The sequence below is a fragment of the Acartia tonsa genome, chromosome 10, assembly GCF_053477335.1.
Source record: "Acartia tonsa isolate MP-2025a chromosome 10, ASM5347733v1, whole genome shotgun sequence".
In the NCBI taxonomy this organism is placed as follows: Eukaryota; Metazoa; Arthropoda; class Copepoda; order Calanoida; family Acartiidae; genus Acartia; species Acartia tonsa.
This window is the reverse complement of record NC_137269.1, coordinates 30,338,290-30,354,669: the sequence shown is the minus strand read 5'-3', so window position 1 is coordinate 30,354,669 and position 16,380 is coordinate 30,338,290. Positions and strand designations below refer to the sequence as shown.

General features: G+C 32.8%; 1 protein-coding gene across 1 annotated transcript in view; it reads right to left on the bottom strand.

Moving 5' to 3' along the window:
* Nucleotides 1-16,380, bottom strand: part of LOC145329836 (uncharacterized) — a 21,236-nt gene extending 4,856 nt beyond the window's left edge. Inside the window, exons 1-24 of the mRNA XM_080174258.1 lie at nucleotides 16,249-16,380; nucleotides 14,721-14,782; nucleotides 13,995-14,070; nucleotides 13,672-13,792; nucleotides 11,447-11,539; nucleotides 10,928-11,029; nucleotides 10,010-10,063; nucleotides 9,517-9,672; nucleotides 8,929-9,034; nucleotides 8,524-8,618; nucleotides 7,996-8,102; nucleotides 7,029-7,194; nucleotides 6,265-6,390; nucleotides 5,755-5,825; nucleotides 5,107-5,170; nucleotides 4,477-4,615; nucleotides 3,949-4,010; nucleotides 3,302-3,379; nucleotides 3,028-3,095; nucleotides 2,619-2,734; nucleotides 1,931-2,070; nucleotides 1,475-1,561; nucleotides 697-789; nucleotides 263-384 (exon numbers count right to left, since the gene is read on the bottom strand). Coding sequence (XP_080030384.1) covers nucleotides 263-384; nucleotides 697-789; nucleotides 1,475-1,561; nucleotides 1,931-2,070; nucleotides 2,619-2,734; nucleotides 3,028-3,095; nucleotides 3,302-3,379; nucleotides 3,949-4,010; nucleotides 4,477-4,615; nucleotides 5,107-5,170; nucleotides 5,755-5,825; nucleotides 6,265-6,390; nucleotides 7,029-7,194; nucleotides 7,996-8,102; nucleotides 8,524-8,618; nucleotides 8,929-9,034; nucleotides 9,517-9,672; nucleotides 10,010-10,063; nucleotides 10,928-11,029; nucleotides 11,447-11,539; nucleotides 13,672-13,792; nucleotides 13,995-14,070; nucleotides 14,721-14,782; nucleotides 16,249-16,328 — 2,384 coding nt within the window. The 5' untranslated portion in view covers nucleotides 16,329-16,380. The remainder of the gene's footprint in view (nucleotides 1-262; nucleotides 385-696; nucleotides 790-1,474; nucleotides 1,562-1,930; nucleotides 2,071-2,618; nucleotides 2,735-3,027; nucleotides 3,096-3,301; nucleotides 3,380-3,948; nucleotides 4,011-4,476; nucleotides 4,616-5,106; nucleotides 5,171-5,754; nucleotides 5,826-6,264; nucleotides 6,391-7,028; nucleotides 7,195-7,995; nucleotides 8,103-8,523; nucleotides 8,619-8,928; nucleotides 9,035-9,516; nucleotides 9,673-10,009; nucleotides 10,064-10,927; nucleotides 11,030-11,446; nucleotides 11,540-13,671; nucleotides 13,793-13,994; nucleotides 14,071-14,720; nucleotides 14,783-16,248) is intronic.

Sequence of the window (16,380 nt, the reverse complement as noted above, 5' to 3'; positions counted from 1 at the left end):
ACAATATTTTTTCTACAAAAGTGATAATTATCATCCTTCAGGATGAATATCAATGCATCGTCTTTTGGCTTATCCCTTAAGATTCCATGTATAAAGTAATGTAATTCATAAACATTTCATATTATACCAAATAGACGACGACAAAACAAGTCAATTGTTGTACTCAAATAATATAAGTCGATAATATGTCAGCCATGATCATATAGTCGATATGAATAAAATCATGTCAACAGTATGTAAAGAATTATGACAGATATTTCCTCTTGTATTGACATTTTCATTGCCTCTTCGGGTTTCTGACACTTTGACTACGGGTGTTTCATTGCCCATGCGGGCTTTTCCTTGGCTGTTCTTTTGGTGGTTTGGTTCTGGGGTTTGAAACAACTATAAAAAATATTACTTTGCAATATATAACTTTTGTGTACAATTTTGTTTCATAGCGGTTGCGCCCCTAGCTTCCAGGGGCGCTGTCTGAATTGTTCACAAAAGATTTTGATTAAAAATAAAAAAGACATATTTAAACCATCCCTTGACCTTTGAAAAGCTTTCCTGAAATGAAAAAAACCGACCGATTAAATGATAAACAAGATCTTAATTAACAAACAAACAAACACCTAAATCTAAGTTTTTGAAATTATTATGATATCCACATCGTTAAGATATTTTTTTCAGAAATTTTTTTTTCATTTCTATTACCGCTTTTTTAGCTTCTTCCTTTGCTTTGGCTGTAGCTTCAAGATCCTTAATCTGGATGGTCAGGTCTTCATTTTCTGTTTCAAATCTATTAACCTGAAAATATAAATATAGGCCACTAAAGGCAATTGAGGAGCTAACAATAATGACAACATCCATAAAAGTGAAGTTTAGCAAACAGAAGATCGTACAAACTACAAACAAACATTATCATTATTATTTAAAAGTCTGATAGAAAATTGCTGAATTTTCTTAATGTAGGATGCTTTATATGGACATATTTTTTATATTTTAAAACTTGATTAGGTATACAGATACTTTGCATATAATAAAATGTTTATATCATATAATTATTTTCTTTAGATTCATTACGCCAAGTTTGAAAGGGGTAATAGTTATTTCTCGCATCGTATTATAAACGGCTTTCCGCGGATATAGAATGTACAATTATAAGATTAAAACCAGTTTTTTAGCCCCTAGGTAGGTGCCGTAGGCACGGGCTAAAAAAACTGGCTTTAATCTTATGATTGTACATTTTTATATTCCTAGAAAGCTGTATATAATACGATGCTAGACATAGTTTTTTCGTATGGATGAGAACCGGTTCCTATCCACCGGATTCGAATGAATACGAGAAAATAATTTAGCGAGGTATAGAAACCGTTCATCTCCATAAAAAATTGCATAAACTTGATTGCTTTCCATTACAAAACCCGTCAAATAGCACAAGCAGATTATTTGCTATAAAACAAACAGGGCGAAGTTGACAATGACGTATTACCTGTAAACGCAAATTGTTTATCTTTCTGCTGGCTGAAACAATAGACTTCTGCAGAACATCGATTTCTTGCCGTTTTTGTTGGCTTTCCTGTACATATCCGTATATTATCAATACAAATTTATCACCAAAGCTTTCCTTTCTATCAAACACTAAAAGCCCCCCCCCTCAAATATTTAAAAAATAAATTAAATATCAGGGAACTTATTATTTATAAAGAACTTTAGTTTCATGATAAAATATAAAATATTTCCTTCTATTTTCTTAACTAGAGGCTACCCCCTAAACCACTAGGGAAATAAGGGCAGTAATATAGCCTAAATCATTACAGAACCTATGAAAAGCTTCCTAAAATAGAGATTCGGTCAATTCATCGATTAAAATGTTTTAAACGCACAATCAAACAGAAAACCTTACTACTTTAAAAAAAAGGATATAAGCTTGCTATAAAGGTCTCACCTGTTTGAACCTGGCATCAACTTTCTCAACAGTTTGCTGGGTGTCCATCTGATTTGCCTGGATCCTGGCCTGGACATCTTCCAGCTGACGGTCAAGGTCAGTCAGTTGCAGGTCAAGCTCCTCCATTTCAAGTTCAGATTCTAGATTTAATTTAGATTAAAAAAAACAAGGATGACAAAATTCATAAGTACCCAAATATTTAAAGGCGTTAACAAATTAAACAATAAAGTAGATGTACATTGGTACAATTATCAGAGAAAATATTTTAAATAAATTCAAAAGCTAAATTCATTCAACAATAAAGCTACCTGCCCCTTTATGTACAAACTAGCGGCTACACCCCTAGAGTTCTTTAGGAGCACTTGGGAAGGGAAGGAGTGGATATTGAATCAAGCCCATTTATAATTTTAGAAGTAGAAAATGTTTTAGAGAGGTAATTTTTTTCAAGGGCGATTTATCTTGGGTGTGTGGTGGTACCCTTTCAGTAATAGTTATAAACTTTACTGGGCCTCTGAGAAGCTACATTTTAAAGGAGAACCGTATCAGTCCAGCGGTTTGCGAGATCCTTCGCTACTTTATATAACAAGATGATAAGTTAACCTTTAGAACCACTAGAAATAAAATTATAATATTAACCACCTAAATATTTTAAATAAATTCATATCATGCAAAAAAGGCTAAAGCAAACCTTTTTTCTTTTTTTCTTGTGTGGCTAGTTCCCTCTTAGCTGCATCAGCCTCCCTGACCAGTGCAGCGTGGTTTGTCTTCTGGTAGGTGGCGGTATTCACACGTGTTTCCCAGGATCTAAAGGTAAAAAAATAATTTTAAGTAGCGAAGCTACTCTATAAGTTACTTTGTTTGATCGTTCGTAACGCTGTGAGTAGGTGATTTTCTTGGCTGCTATTTAATTTTTGGTCCGTCGGTCTGTTGGTCCGAAGTCATTAGGTCAAGTCATAATGTGCTTGATCGTGAAGCTTTTACTGGCAAAAGTGGCTAGGTATATAAAAGTGTCTCAACCTTCTCCATTACGACTTAAGTTAAAACACTAAGAAACTAAGGCTAATCAATCAATCAATAATCTTCACGAACTTTATTACCTGAGTTCCATTTGAAGTTGTTGAATGGCAGATTCTTCATCCTGTTCTCCAGATACCAAACTTACAATCTAATCAAGAATAGTTATGTTAATAGGTAGAGTAGTGCGCCATAAGTTGTGCGTATAAAAAACGATAAAATGTATTACAGTAAAGAAAGAGATATTCAAATGAGTAACCTCACAACAGTTTGTGGTTTGCCGTCTTTGGGGGGGAGTTTTGTAATATTAGGTCAACCGCGTATAGTTATTATTAACGCCAATAAGTAGACATAAACCTTAAGCTTTGCTGCACTTTCTTCTTCCGCTACTTGATCCAGTGTTTTGTTTAGGAATTGTATCTTAGCTGACAGCACCTGCAGTGCAGTACACAAATTAAGATGATTTTATTAACGAATCTTTCTATAACTTACTTTGTCTGTCCGTCCGTCCGTAACAATTTGATTTCCGGAACCAATGAGCATTAAGCACGTAATTCACTTGGTCTTTCGGCTATGCTTCAACATAAATATTTATTTTAAAGGTCTACTGATCTCTATGATTTATTGCATATTTTTTTTATGGAAACCGAATATATGCTATATTTATCCCTTTGATCGTTTGTGAATCTATGATTTTTGGTGCTTTGCTACGGATATTGTCATCCTTGCTTGGTATATTAAACATGAATCAGTGATAGTTACTAGGCAGATAATTAGGTTAATTGGTAGGATACAAACTTTGTTGCTTAAAAAATGTGAATTCAGAAAGAGTTAAATTACTCACTATTTAAGTTGACTTGTGGTGATTTTAACGGATTTTTTGAAGCATTTATAGAAAAAAACTCTTGTAAGTCTACAACGAACAATTTGATCTCCTTTTTTCATATTAATCTAAGAACCAAAACAAATACTTTTCAAAGAGTATTATAAAAACAAAACTTCACCTTAATTTGCTCGACAGAACTTTGAAGGTTGACTTCGTCTTTGGCGGCGGATTCTATTGCACCTTAAAAACAAATTTTCTATTAAAATTTCTTTTATACTCTCTATTTTCATCTTAAGCATCATTAGGGAGGAGGGGAGTGGTGTGCATTGGAATGTAAATTGTACAAATTATACTAGTAGTGGTACCCAAAGTTAAAGAAAACATGTAACTGGACAAAGTGTCTCAAAAATCAGCCATGTGAAGTCATAAAATGGGAAATGAAGATGTGGGAAAGAAAACCCCTAAAAAAAGAAGGATAATCCCTCATTTTCATGACGATATATGGCTGATTTTTGAGACACTTTGTTAAGTTACAACAAACATTCGTTTTAATAAAAACTCCAAATGACCAAACTTTTTCATCAATATTTTTATCTACATGAGGCCAAGAATTAATTTTGTCAATGGTGATTGGAGGTGCATATCAATTAAATTTCCTTTGTCTTACCTTAATCATGAAGCCTTAACACATAAAATAAGATCTAACCTTTAGTCTCATCTATGTGTTCATTGATTTTGTCAACTTTTTCTGCAGCTGATTTCTTTTCATCTTGCACAGCAACTAATCTCTCCTCGATGTTCTTTAGTTCCTTCTCGTAGCAAGTCTTTAACTTCTCATCATCAGCCTTGGAATATTTCAATTTTTAAACTTCAATTAGTTGTATGTATTATTATCATAATATAAAAGTTTGTCTGTATTCTATTCAAGAGCTTAACCTTACAAAAGTAATGACCCTAGAAATAAAATATTAAATATTTATGTAGAAGTAAAAATTAAAATAGGTTAATAACCCTTTTTCCTATAAAAATTGTCTCTAAAGACTGACAAATCGGTTATGAAAAAAGCAAGGATAGGAACATCAACTTTTTAAAGCAGTTTTGTTTCTGATCTCAGAACCTTTTTGAAAATATGATCTATAAAGGATAAAATTTCATTCAATAAAGTCTCATTTGTTTTAGTCAAACATCTTGCTGAAGTCACAAAATACACAAATTAAAATAATCTTGTTTTCCACAGCTCAAAATTCTGCTATTTCCGACGGAAACAATCCATTCATAAATCTCAAAAAAAAATCCATTTATTCCAGCAAAGAAAAAAAGCCTTTTGTTTTCTTACCAAAGAGCGTTCAGAATCTTTAGAGATGACTTCCAATTTCTTTGATTTTTCTTGTACAGCGATACTTAAATAATCATATACAATTATAATAAACACAGACGAGCAAGTTCATTAGTCACACAAAAACAATCAAGTTCGATTATAATAAAGAATGCAATCATGCAATGTCATATTAAAAAAAAAACAGGTTTTTCTTAGTTTCTTTTTAATAGACAATCTCTATAATAGCATGCTTTTTCATTTGGATCATGACTGATTTTATTCCAGCGGATATGAATCAGATTCAGAGTCACACAAGAAAAAAATAACGCAAGTTGTTTAAATAGCAGTTTTGTGTACAATAAAATTAATGATTTAAATTAAAAATTAACTTTTTTCAAGTACATAGTGGACTGGCAGGGGTGTATATTCTGCATAAGAATATTTTTTTTCTTCTCGGACTGCAAAAAATATTTCATCCCCCCCTAGTTTTTCCCCAAGGGGGGTAAAAGTAAAAAATCCAATGCATTCAGTTATTTCAAGTTTTCTTTTTTTATTTGATTATACAACATATGACTCTTGATACGGTCATCTAATGTTTCCATTGCTCATTTTCCATTTTTTACACCTCCCACATGTTTAAAAAAAAATTTCCCAAAATATTTTTACCTTGCAATATCGATTTTGTTTTTCAGTTCGGTCAATTTTTCATTTTTACCTCGGTTAGCCTCTCTCAATTCCTTAAAAAGCTTTATTTTAGCAGTGCAGCGACTCTATAATTTGTCCGTTTGTAAATCCGATCATGAGACTATGGGGGAATTATGAAATGACATCCAGTATATCAACTTATTTCCGACTGTCGTTTGTTGACGTGATGCTGTAAAAGACATTAAATTCTCTTTATTACTCTTTCTTTCGGTAATCCCTTTTTAAATCACTGAACATCTACTCTATAACTTTCTTCGTATGTTTGTCCATCCATGGTTTTTGTCCTGCGCTACTCATAAATATTGTCATCCTTGTTATTATTTAGGACATTAAAAAAACAGGAATGACAATCAAAGTCTATTTTTACCCTTATATTTGGTTAATTTATAACAATTACTGTTCCATTTTCCTTTGAAAATATGGTTAGTTTGTCTTTGCTCCGATAATTATAAACATTGAATGAAAACTTACCTTTAGCTGTTGTTTGGCGGTTTGTTTTGACGTATTCAAAGCTCTGAATTTGTACATCATATCATCGATGGACTCTTGAAGCTTGTTTTTAGCATTTTCATGTGCTTCTGATCCGTCTTTAACATTCTAAATTGAAAATAGATTACAGCAGGGTTCGTTCGTCCTCTGTAACGCTTTTTTGGATCAAAAGATTGTCCAGCAAACAGCCTGAACGGTGCTTTTCCTTAAAGTGACTATTGAGCACTGGGGAGTTTGTGCTTGACTGTGCACAAACCGCCGCTAACCATCGAATAAAACCACCATGGGAAAAATCACGAAGTTAAATGTAGGTTTTTGGTAGTTAGAAAGCTTTATTCCTGGGCGAAAAATTACCCCCCCCCCTTGCCTTGGACGAGGCCAATAAATAAGTCTTTAAAAATAATGATCGCATTAAAATCTGAATCTTAAAGTACGCTTTAAACCTTTTATTGTAAAATCAAGTACTTGTTTCAAACAAATGTACGAACAATTCTCAGTTATAAAAATGTTTTTTTTTTATAAAAAAGGATTAATAGGGGAAGAGGGTTAAGTGCAACAATTCCGCACATTATAAATATTTTAAATGCGTTTTTCTTAGTTTTAAAGATAGTTAAACAAAATAATGAGTTATTCATCTCATTAGGAGAGTCATTCATTAATACAAGATTTTCTTTTAAAAACGGGGCCTACAAAATTGCTTGTACTTATTGAAAGTTTCTTGATTAGTAGCTTCACATTTCAAATACCTCTTTCATCTGTTTGAGCTGGTTGTCATGTGCCATCAGGATAGCCCCCATTTCTTGTTTCCGTTCCTCCAGCTTGGCCTCCAGAGTGCATTTCTTATCCGACAGTGCCTCAATATTCTTCTCTATTTCATCTCCAGCCTCTAGCTCTTTCTCCAAAGATCGTTGACTAAATATGTCAGATCATGATTAGGAATAATAGAAACATGATCCTTTTAGAGCAGAAAAAAATAATTTAGATTAATAGACCTAAACCTGTTCTTTATTCGTAGTGATGGTCTGCTTACATTAAAATTACTAAAACGCAAGTCTTATTTGGGGTCTCACCATTAGAGTAAAACACTAGAGGGGGAGGGAGTTAAATAACTGCATGTCTCCTTCCCGAGGACGTTGTGCTACCTTTCAATCCGTCTTTGAAAATCAATGAAAAGCGTCGGGAATATTAACACAGCAAAGTCGCTACAAAAGAGCAGAAAGTAATTTTGTAGAAGATTAAAAAAGTCCTTAACAGGGGGATCCAGATAGTTGTCTGGTTATACATCTATACTATTAATTTATTGCCTCACCCTGTTTTTAAAAGTTTCATTGGCTTCTCAAAAAATAAAAGTATAAGGCAAGATTTCTATTAATAATGCCATTGTATAAGTCAAACGCTTTAACTAAGTCTAAAGATCATTAAATAATACATTTCTTGAAAAGTCTTTTGTTAGCAGCTCAAATTCTAACCCAAATTCTAAGTTGCTTAATTATTTGGTAGGTAAGTTTTTTTATAAAATTTTAGCAGGTAAAAATAATGAGTGACAAAAAACTACGAATTTTGTAATAAAAACATTCAGTTATACAAAAATACCGCCAGTATCCAGCCTTTTAAAGTCCGTCCACTCAAATAGAGATGAAAAACTCAATTTAGAGAAATTTTTACATGACTAAAACTATTAGGGAGGATTTTGGAAAAAGCTGATTTTCTTACTTTGAGACAGCTTGTTTCAGATCTTCGGCAATCATTCTTACGTCGAGGGCAAGCTTGCCCATTCCCTTCGTACTTTGGATCAGACAATCCTTCTCAAACTTCAAATCCTTCAATTAAATACACGAAGTGTAATTAACATTTTTGAGGTACTTGAATAATAATATTCACATAAAAATATCTATAATATGATAATTATGGGTTAGCAATTAAGATGTTCAAACTTTTACCAGACATATTTTGAGATACTCCTAAAAACGTCTAATTTATGATCGTAATTAACATTTTTTTATGGTAGTAATTCATAGGAAAGTAAATAATAATCAATATTGCAACATTAAATTTTGCCTTGCTGTTTTCATAAAATATCACATCTTTAAAAGATCAAAAAAGAATAATTTTAAAATATATTAAAGTCTTTTTTTAAAGAACTTTTTTCGGGCAAAGTTCTTTTTTTGTACGTGTGAAACTCAAGTTTTGTAGTATAAACCTTCGAACTCTTTCCCTTTCTAAAAAAAAACCTGTGCTAACCTGAAGCTTATTCTGTAGACCCTCAAGTTGATCTGTTAACTTTGAGTTTGTTGTCTTGATGGTCTCATGTTCTGTCATAACCTCTTGATGGTGATCTAGAAATAACAAACATGTCAATTGGGAACCTTTGCACAAATTTTAAGATAAAGATTAATACCTATGTACCCCACAAAATTTTCAAGTAATGTTTTAAATCAAGTTCTACACTTATTCTTATTAGGATAGTGGAGGTGTGGGGGTGTTGGGAGGCATATTCGATTTCGACCTTCTCCTATGCGACAAACAATGAAGAAAACAATAAATTTCTTTGTTATATTTACTCCCCCGACCCCCCTTCCCTTTGCATCTAAAACTCAGTTCTAAACACCACCGTTTCATTTCAGTAAATTTCAGAAATTTCCTAACCATTTGAGAGTTTAAGTTCCTCTGAGCCTTTAGCTTGTTCTTCTCTGAGAGATTGTAGCAGAGACTTTTTCTTGTTCTGTTCCATTTCTAACTCTTTCAGTCCGTACTAAAATTGCAACACATGTTTAAGATTGGCCTAAATATCTTGACATATACAACATAATCACATAAATGAGTCTATACAGTACTATATACTATTAGAACTGGAATTAAAAGATCCATCACATCTTTCAATTCCAGCTTTAATGAAATGTTTTCAGAGACTGTGCTTTCAGCCATTTGTTAGTAAGCTACATATAAAGTTGTTTAGTCAGAATACTGATCTTGGAATTTGGAGTTTTTTCATTGATTTTACCAAAATCAAATGCTATTGAAAAACAAGTTTTAAATAATTTGTTGAAAACAGCTAGGAATATCTTTTTCTGGTACAAATTGTTGCAAACCAATGATGAAAATCATAAATTTATTATTAATTTATGTCAATAGGAGTGGGTTAATCAAGCAATACTTTTGTTCCATTAAAACAAAACACAAAGTATATAGGATATCCCCCCTTCCAGGGAAAAACAAAACAAAAATGCAATATACCTTGGAAGACGAGATTTTATGCTGAAAATCCGCAACCACGTTAGCGTGTTCAAGTCTCGCATTTTCCTCTGACTTCTTGGCGTCGGCAATATTCTTTGCCAATTCCTGTCTTTCTTTTTCTTTAGAATCACATTCCATGTCCGTGGTTTTAATGGTCTAAAGATAAACAAGGCATTGATTAAAGAAGGAGCTTTAGCATATTGATATACACGTCCCCGTAATTTTGATGTACATATGTGTAACGTTATTTTTAAAAGCAAGGCTTTTCTATAATTAAGGTCAGTCCGTCCGTCCGTAACGGTTAGCTCTTATTGTTAATATAGATATGAGATAATTTACACAGACAAAATAAGCGTAGACCACATGTTCAATCCGTCAGGTGATTGTTAAAGATGTAATTGTAAAGTAGTAGGTATTTAGCTTTGTATTTAGGATTAAATTATAAAATGATATAAATGTAACAATGTCATATACACCAAAATATATACAATACCTGTTGAAGATTGGCAAGTTGGGTTTTTAGATCAATAATCATATTAGCTCCGGCCTATATAAATAAAAAAAACTTAATGAAATATGATTTTAGCATTATATTACAAAGTTAATATTTCTAAATATAAGAGTTGGAAATTTGATAACAAAAAAATAGACGGTAAATACCGCGCGTCAGTCAGCCGCGACTAAGCCTAAAATTAAAACTTGTTTAAAATTCTGAGAGAAAAAAATTTGATGAGAGGGATTGCCATTGTATACTGACTAAGAAGGGGGGGGGGGGCAGGGTAATGCAACCATCTCGTAATCAATGCGCAAATGGCACTTAGAATCCGAATTTCATTATGAAACTTGAGTAATCCTTGGAAAGGCTTTTTTTCCCAAAATCGAACAAAAAGTTGAATATTTAACGACTAACGTCTCAGTAGTTAAGCCGTTTTTTCGCTATTTTTAGGGCAAATCTATTATCAATTATGTAGGAATCAACGTTTGAAACATATTTTTGCTTTAACTCTTTTGAAATAATACCAAAAAGCATTTTTAATTTTTCTAGTACCAACGCTCAAGGGGTAGAACCGGTTGAAAAGTATGATGTAGATAGGGCTCGTGACGGATTTGCCCCGAAAATAGCCAATAAAAGGCTTAACAGCTGAACCGTCAGCAGTTAGCCGTTACTTTTCCAACTATTTGTTCAATTTTGGGAAAATAGACCTACCAAGAATTACTCATGCCAAGTTTCATATCGAAATTCGGATTCTAAGTGCCATTTGCGCATTGATTACCAGATGGTTGCATTAAAAAAACCTTTTTTAAATTTTAAAAGGACGATTTCCCTGAAGCTTCTAGCCAGCGGCCGATCTCTGGTAAATACTATACACACACACTCAAATTACCACCCCTTATAAAAATTGATCCTGACCTCTAAATCACTTTGAAGGTTTGCCTTGTCTTGTTGCAGCTTGGCAATGTTGGCTTCTTTTTCCGCTTTGGTTGATTCAAGCACCTCCACGCCTTCTTTCAGCTAAATATCATTAATATTGATTGAAAAGTTATATTTAAAAGAATTGTGCGGCTAATACATTTTATGTTGTCATTGAAAAAATATAACTAAAGGATTATAAAAATTAAATCTCACTGAAATTGCATAATTCAAACATCTAAAAAGAGCATTTCCAAATTTTATTTTAGCAATATAATTTTGTAAAGATCACATTTGAAAACCAGATTATTAATCCTAGGGGCGAGCCGCGCCAGTAGGAGGGGGGGGGGAGGTACAACATTTAAAAACTATCGGAATCATTATAAAAGGTTTGACCAATTAACTCAAAAGCTACAAAAGAGAAACAACCCAAAATAACATTGCTAGAACTGAATGTGCTGATGAATTTTCGACCCCCCCCCCCCTCTCACCAGTATGAGGAACCAAGCTCTAACTTGCCTTATTCTCCGTCTTGATCTTAAGCTTGGCAACAGCATCATGAACCTCTTCTACATACTTCTGCTTCTCTTTCAGCTGGTTGGCCACTGCCTCCTAGACAAGGACGATTTGTTCTTTTACAGAAACAGGCGAGTTTTGAGTCAAATGATGTTAGTCACAGTTTTGGTTTAAATTTCATTTTTGGAAAGACCGTAAAGCTATTGAAGTCTTTTTATTTATATTGGTGTAGCCTTCAGTAACAACAAAAAAAAACTAAAATTGTCTTTAAGTCCTAGATGTGCAATGTAATAATGTGCGTCTGTTGTCTAGGATAAGCATTTTTTTATTCTTATTATTGATGTCACATATGTAACACAAAAAAGATACCATTTATGCGTCTGTAGTATGAGATCCAAAAGAGAACCCGACAACATGCGAGCATATAAACGTCATCGTTAAAGTAGTTGGTATAAAAAAAGGGGTGTATAACTATATTCTGCACAAGATTCATTTTTTCCCCTGCTGCAATTTTTATATTTTTTCCCCTCCAAGATTTTTTCTAGCAAGGAAGGGGAATAAAGGGAAAAATATTTTCAGAACTCCTTATTTTATTCATATTATCCCCCCTCCCACATATTTTTTTAATTTTTCACCAAAGAAGGAAAGAAAAATAGTAAAAAAAAGTAAAAAAAATTTCCCCCCCTAACCACATATTTTTAATTCCATCCCAACCCCTTTAGCAGGGTCACACTATGTTCCACGGGTGACAAAAAATCGTTTTTTACATTTTGGAAAATACACTTTTAAACAATTGTTTAGTAATATACACAAGTTTTTGGAAATAAAGCCGAAAGAATTAGCTCTTTACTATGAAAAATAAGAATTTTATGTGTAATTATTGTGTAATTTATGTCAATCTTGGATCCCATTAAAGCTAAAAGTCTAAAAATTTGTATGTGGTTTCCTTAATCAACAAAAAATATTCTGATTTTATATGTTTAACATTATCTACTCCCTTTACCCTTTTATTGAGCAACCTTTCACAAAAGGTTCTTTCATATTAACAAAGAAGAGTAGAACTTATGTTGATTAAGATAGAAAATGTTTCCTTTAAAATAAATGAAAATAAAAATTAGAGTCTTACATATCTATGATCTAAAGGGATAAGACAATGGCCGGTAAATTAATGTACATCCCCAATGGTAATAAACAAAATTGCCCCTTCTATAAATTACAATTAGTTGTTGAAATGTTTGGACACTCAACTAATAAACCAACCAATCAAATTCAAAAGTCCCAAAAGTTGTTATGCCTACAAATAAGAAAAAACTATTATAAAACTTTGTGGACTAGTATAATAAACAGTCCATTGTTCCCTTCCTCCCTGCTTAAATACATATACACACAGAAAATGAGTAAGAAATTTACTCATCTGTATTTATTAGAAATCTCAAAATATAAATTTCAGCGACGGCAGTCGGCAGAAAAATAGCGGCAGATTTTAATGAAATGTTAGTTGGTCGTGTATAGTTGTTAGAATAGCTTAAGTTTAAAATTTGAGGTCTCTAAGTAAAAAATTGAGGTAAAAGGAGTTAATTAAAGATTTCTGGAGAACTGCAGGATCATACCTGGAACCGGAAATTGACTTGAACACCTGTATGTAGTAATATAGGATATTTTAGTATTTTGGTAAGATGAAATGTTAAGTTTAAGTCATAAAAAAAATATTTTTGCTCTTTTCCTGTATGATCCTGCCAGGTATCCTGGCATCCTGTGCCCACCAGGATGGAGATATTCAACTTTCAGTTATGTGTCGTACCCATTTTAAACAAGTCACTCAGTTATAGCTCTCTATCTTTCACACAAAGAAAATGAGATAGAAAATACTAAAAGGGGGGAGGGTCGCCTCCCCCCCCCCCCCCGACTATTAAGGGTTAACAAAACTTGTTAGTTGGGTTGTGTAATATCTTTTGATATGATTCCCGTCAATGTTGCTTAGAAACAAAGGAAGTTCTGAAATGTGCTTATTAGACTAGCTTTACACCCCCCCCCCCTTGACGCCCCTTGTGTAAAACCCTTATTATAAGTATTTTCACCATTATTTTAAAAGATATATGTATACTTATTGCTATTTAAATAAAATTTCATCCAAATTTTCAAATATACACTCATTTTTCGGGATTTCTGGAATGCAGTGGGTCAACCATGTATGTAGAATATACACCCCTGTATAATAAAAACGTTACCTTAATATTGGAATACATCTTGATCTCCGAGTTAAGCTTGCCTAGTTGATTGTCGACAAGAGCAACCTGAGTCTTAACATCCTCATATTTAGTCTCCAACTTAGCAGAGTCCTCCACGTTGCTAACATAAAAAATAATTTTGTAGAATTGAAAAAAAAATAAAAATCATCTGCTAAATGTTAGTTTAGAAACTTAAATGTTAAAGGGGTTGTAGGGGTAACTTGTAAGTAAGGCTATCAATAAACTTCTCTTTAATACTTAAACACAAAAACATTTGATTCGAAATTTAAACTACCTAATTAACAAACTATCTCCAGTATTACCTGTTAAGCTTGACAGAGAGTTGCTCGATGACTTTCTTTCTTGAAGAAATCTTCAACTTATTGCTCTCATACAATCCTTCAGTTATAATTTTAGAATATATTCTATTTAGATACCAGCGGATACTTTGTGGAAGGGAGAGAAAAAGTAAACAAAATATTTTTGACGGGAGCGTTGTTTCTAAAAGTGATTTCTTTTGGGTGGGTAAAAATAACCTCCAACAAAATATATAACCCTTCTCTGGACTTGTGACAAGCTTCACCGTAAAGCACTAATCAATATTCTTTGCTACAGATAGACATAATATTACCTTTTTTTATAAAGATTGCTTAAATCAAACAATAGTTCATCATATCACTAAATAGAAGCCCCAGAGGGGCCTATCCCTTCTGAGAGAGACTAGGCTAGCCTTTAAAAAATCCGTAACTTAAAACTTCTAAGCATTGGCGATCAATTTTCATAAATAGTATTATGGATGCAATTCACAATTGAATTGAAAGCTTTACATATCACAATTCACGTATCAAAGGTATTAAATACGCACAAACTTGCATTAATATAATACTATGCTTCATTTTTTCCACCAATAAAAATAATATCATAAATATTTTCAAAATGTACAACCCCGTTTTAGTAGGTATTAAAATGATAGTTTAAACTAGCAAATTCATATAAATAAAAACTTTTGTAAAATCCTCTTTTAATCATAACTAACCAAAAAATTTAACCTTCATAGTATTGTAGTTCTCTTTCAAGATTGTCAGCTTGTTGGCTAGTCTCTTTTTGCCATCTTCAAAAATTATTTACATTATTTTGTTATTTGATATTTATGTGTTCAACTAGACAACGCCCCTAGAGGAATAAAGGGGCACTTGAAGAATATGGGTGGGATGGAAAGTCGACACTCAACTTAAGATTCTAGTTTAATAACTGAGATTTTTTTTGAGGTTGTGAGTCATTTTTTCTCAACGCAAATTTTCTTTGTAGGGTGGAGGTACCCTCCAACAAAATAAGTATAAACCTTCCCTGGACCTTTAATTAGCTTCACTGTAAAGAAGACACAAATATGTTCAGCAGTTAGCGAGATCCTTCGCTAGAGACAAAAAATGTTGCTACTTTATATTATAGGATATCATGACAGGCATTTTTAAAATATGCTTCTATTTCATTATAATATTAATGTGACATCTTGCTTATTCCATGATGTTTAATTCTATTCTAATTAATATTAATGTTAGTTTGACTTTAACAACGCAGTTGGCTCGTAATTGATATAAAAAATTAATAGGCGATATATAACCAACCAATGATCGCACAATCTTAGACTGGTCGTCATAACTAAGCAAGCAATTAGTTGCAATCGATTATGAGCCAAGGTTTTTAAAAGCGAAGCTTTTCTATAATTAGGGTCCGTCCGTCCGAGATAAATAGCTTTTATTCGTTAATTTAGGCATGTTAGAATTGTCCTATCGATTTCAAACTTTGCATGATGATTTCTATAGTAGTTAGGTACGATTTAGAAAGCGTAGCAACTCTATAATAATTACCAGAATGTCCGTACGTCCATTTTAAACATATTGATTTTTCTACTTTTTAAAAGCGAAGCTTTTCTTTAATTAGGGTCTGTCCGTCCGAGATAGATAGCTTTTGTTTACAACAAATTTTTTATGTGATCTAATTATCCGTTTGATCTGATTTTTGGTATATTGATTCCTGGAACAACAAAGAACATTATTATAAGCGAAGCAACTCTATAATCAAGTCCTAAAAATGTAAGTATGTCCATAACCATTATCCTGTATCAAGCAGTTTTTCAACAAATTTACTTATAAGTTTGCTTCGACTCTTATACTTCTATATTCTGATTATTCAGTTCAGACACTATACAAGCGTTAATGTCCGTTTGTCCTACCGTTTCAGTGTTTCGCTTTTATGGATGTTGTCATCCTTGTTTTTCATTTATTCAAGTGGATTAATAATACATATAACTTCTAGCGGCTTCGCCTCTAGGGGCATTCCCTAAGAGGTAAGAAAAATCGAAAAAATGTAGGTAGATAAGAAAAAAATAACTAAAATAAAAACGATGGTTGGGGGATTATATGTTTTTTTTGGGAGTGATAGCTTATAACCACCAAGGGACCTCTAGATATACACCCTTAAAAGAGTAGAGCCCGATCGGTTCAGCGGTTACCGAGATCTTAAGCTTCAAACAGACAGACAGACAGACATCAAGCTACTTTGTATCATAGATGTAACCTCATCAGATTTTCCGATTCCTTCCTCAGATTAGACAACTCTGTTGTTGAATTGCCAGCAGTCTCACTCATTTCAGCCATTGTTATCTAGCTATCTCTAGGTTATATAGCAACAGATAATAGATATTTATTA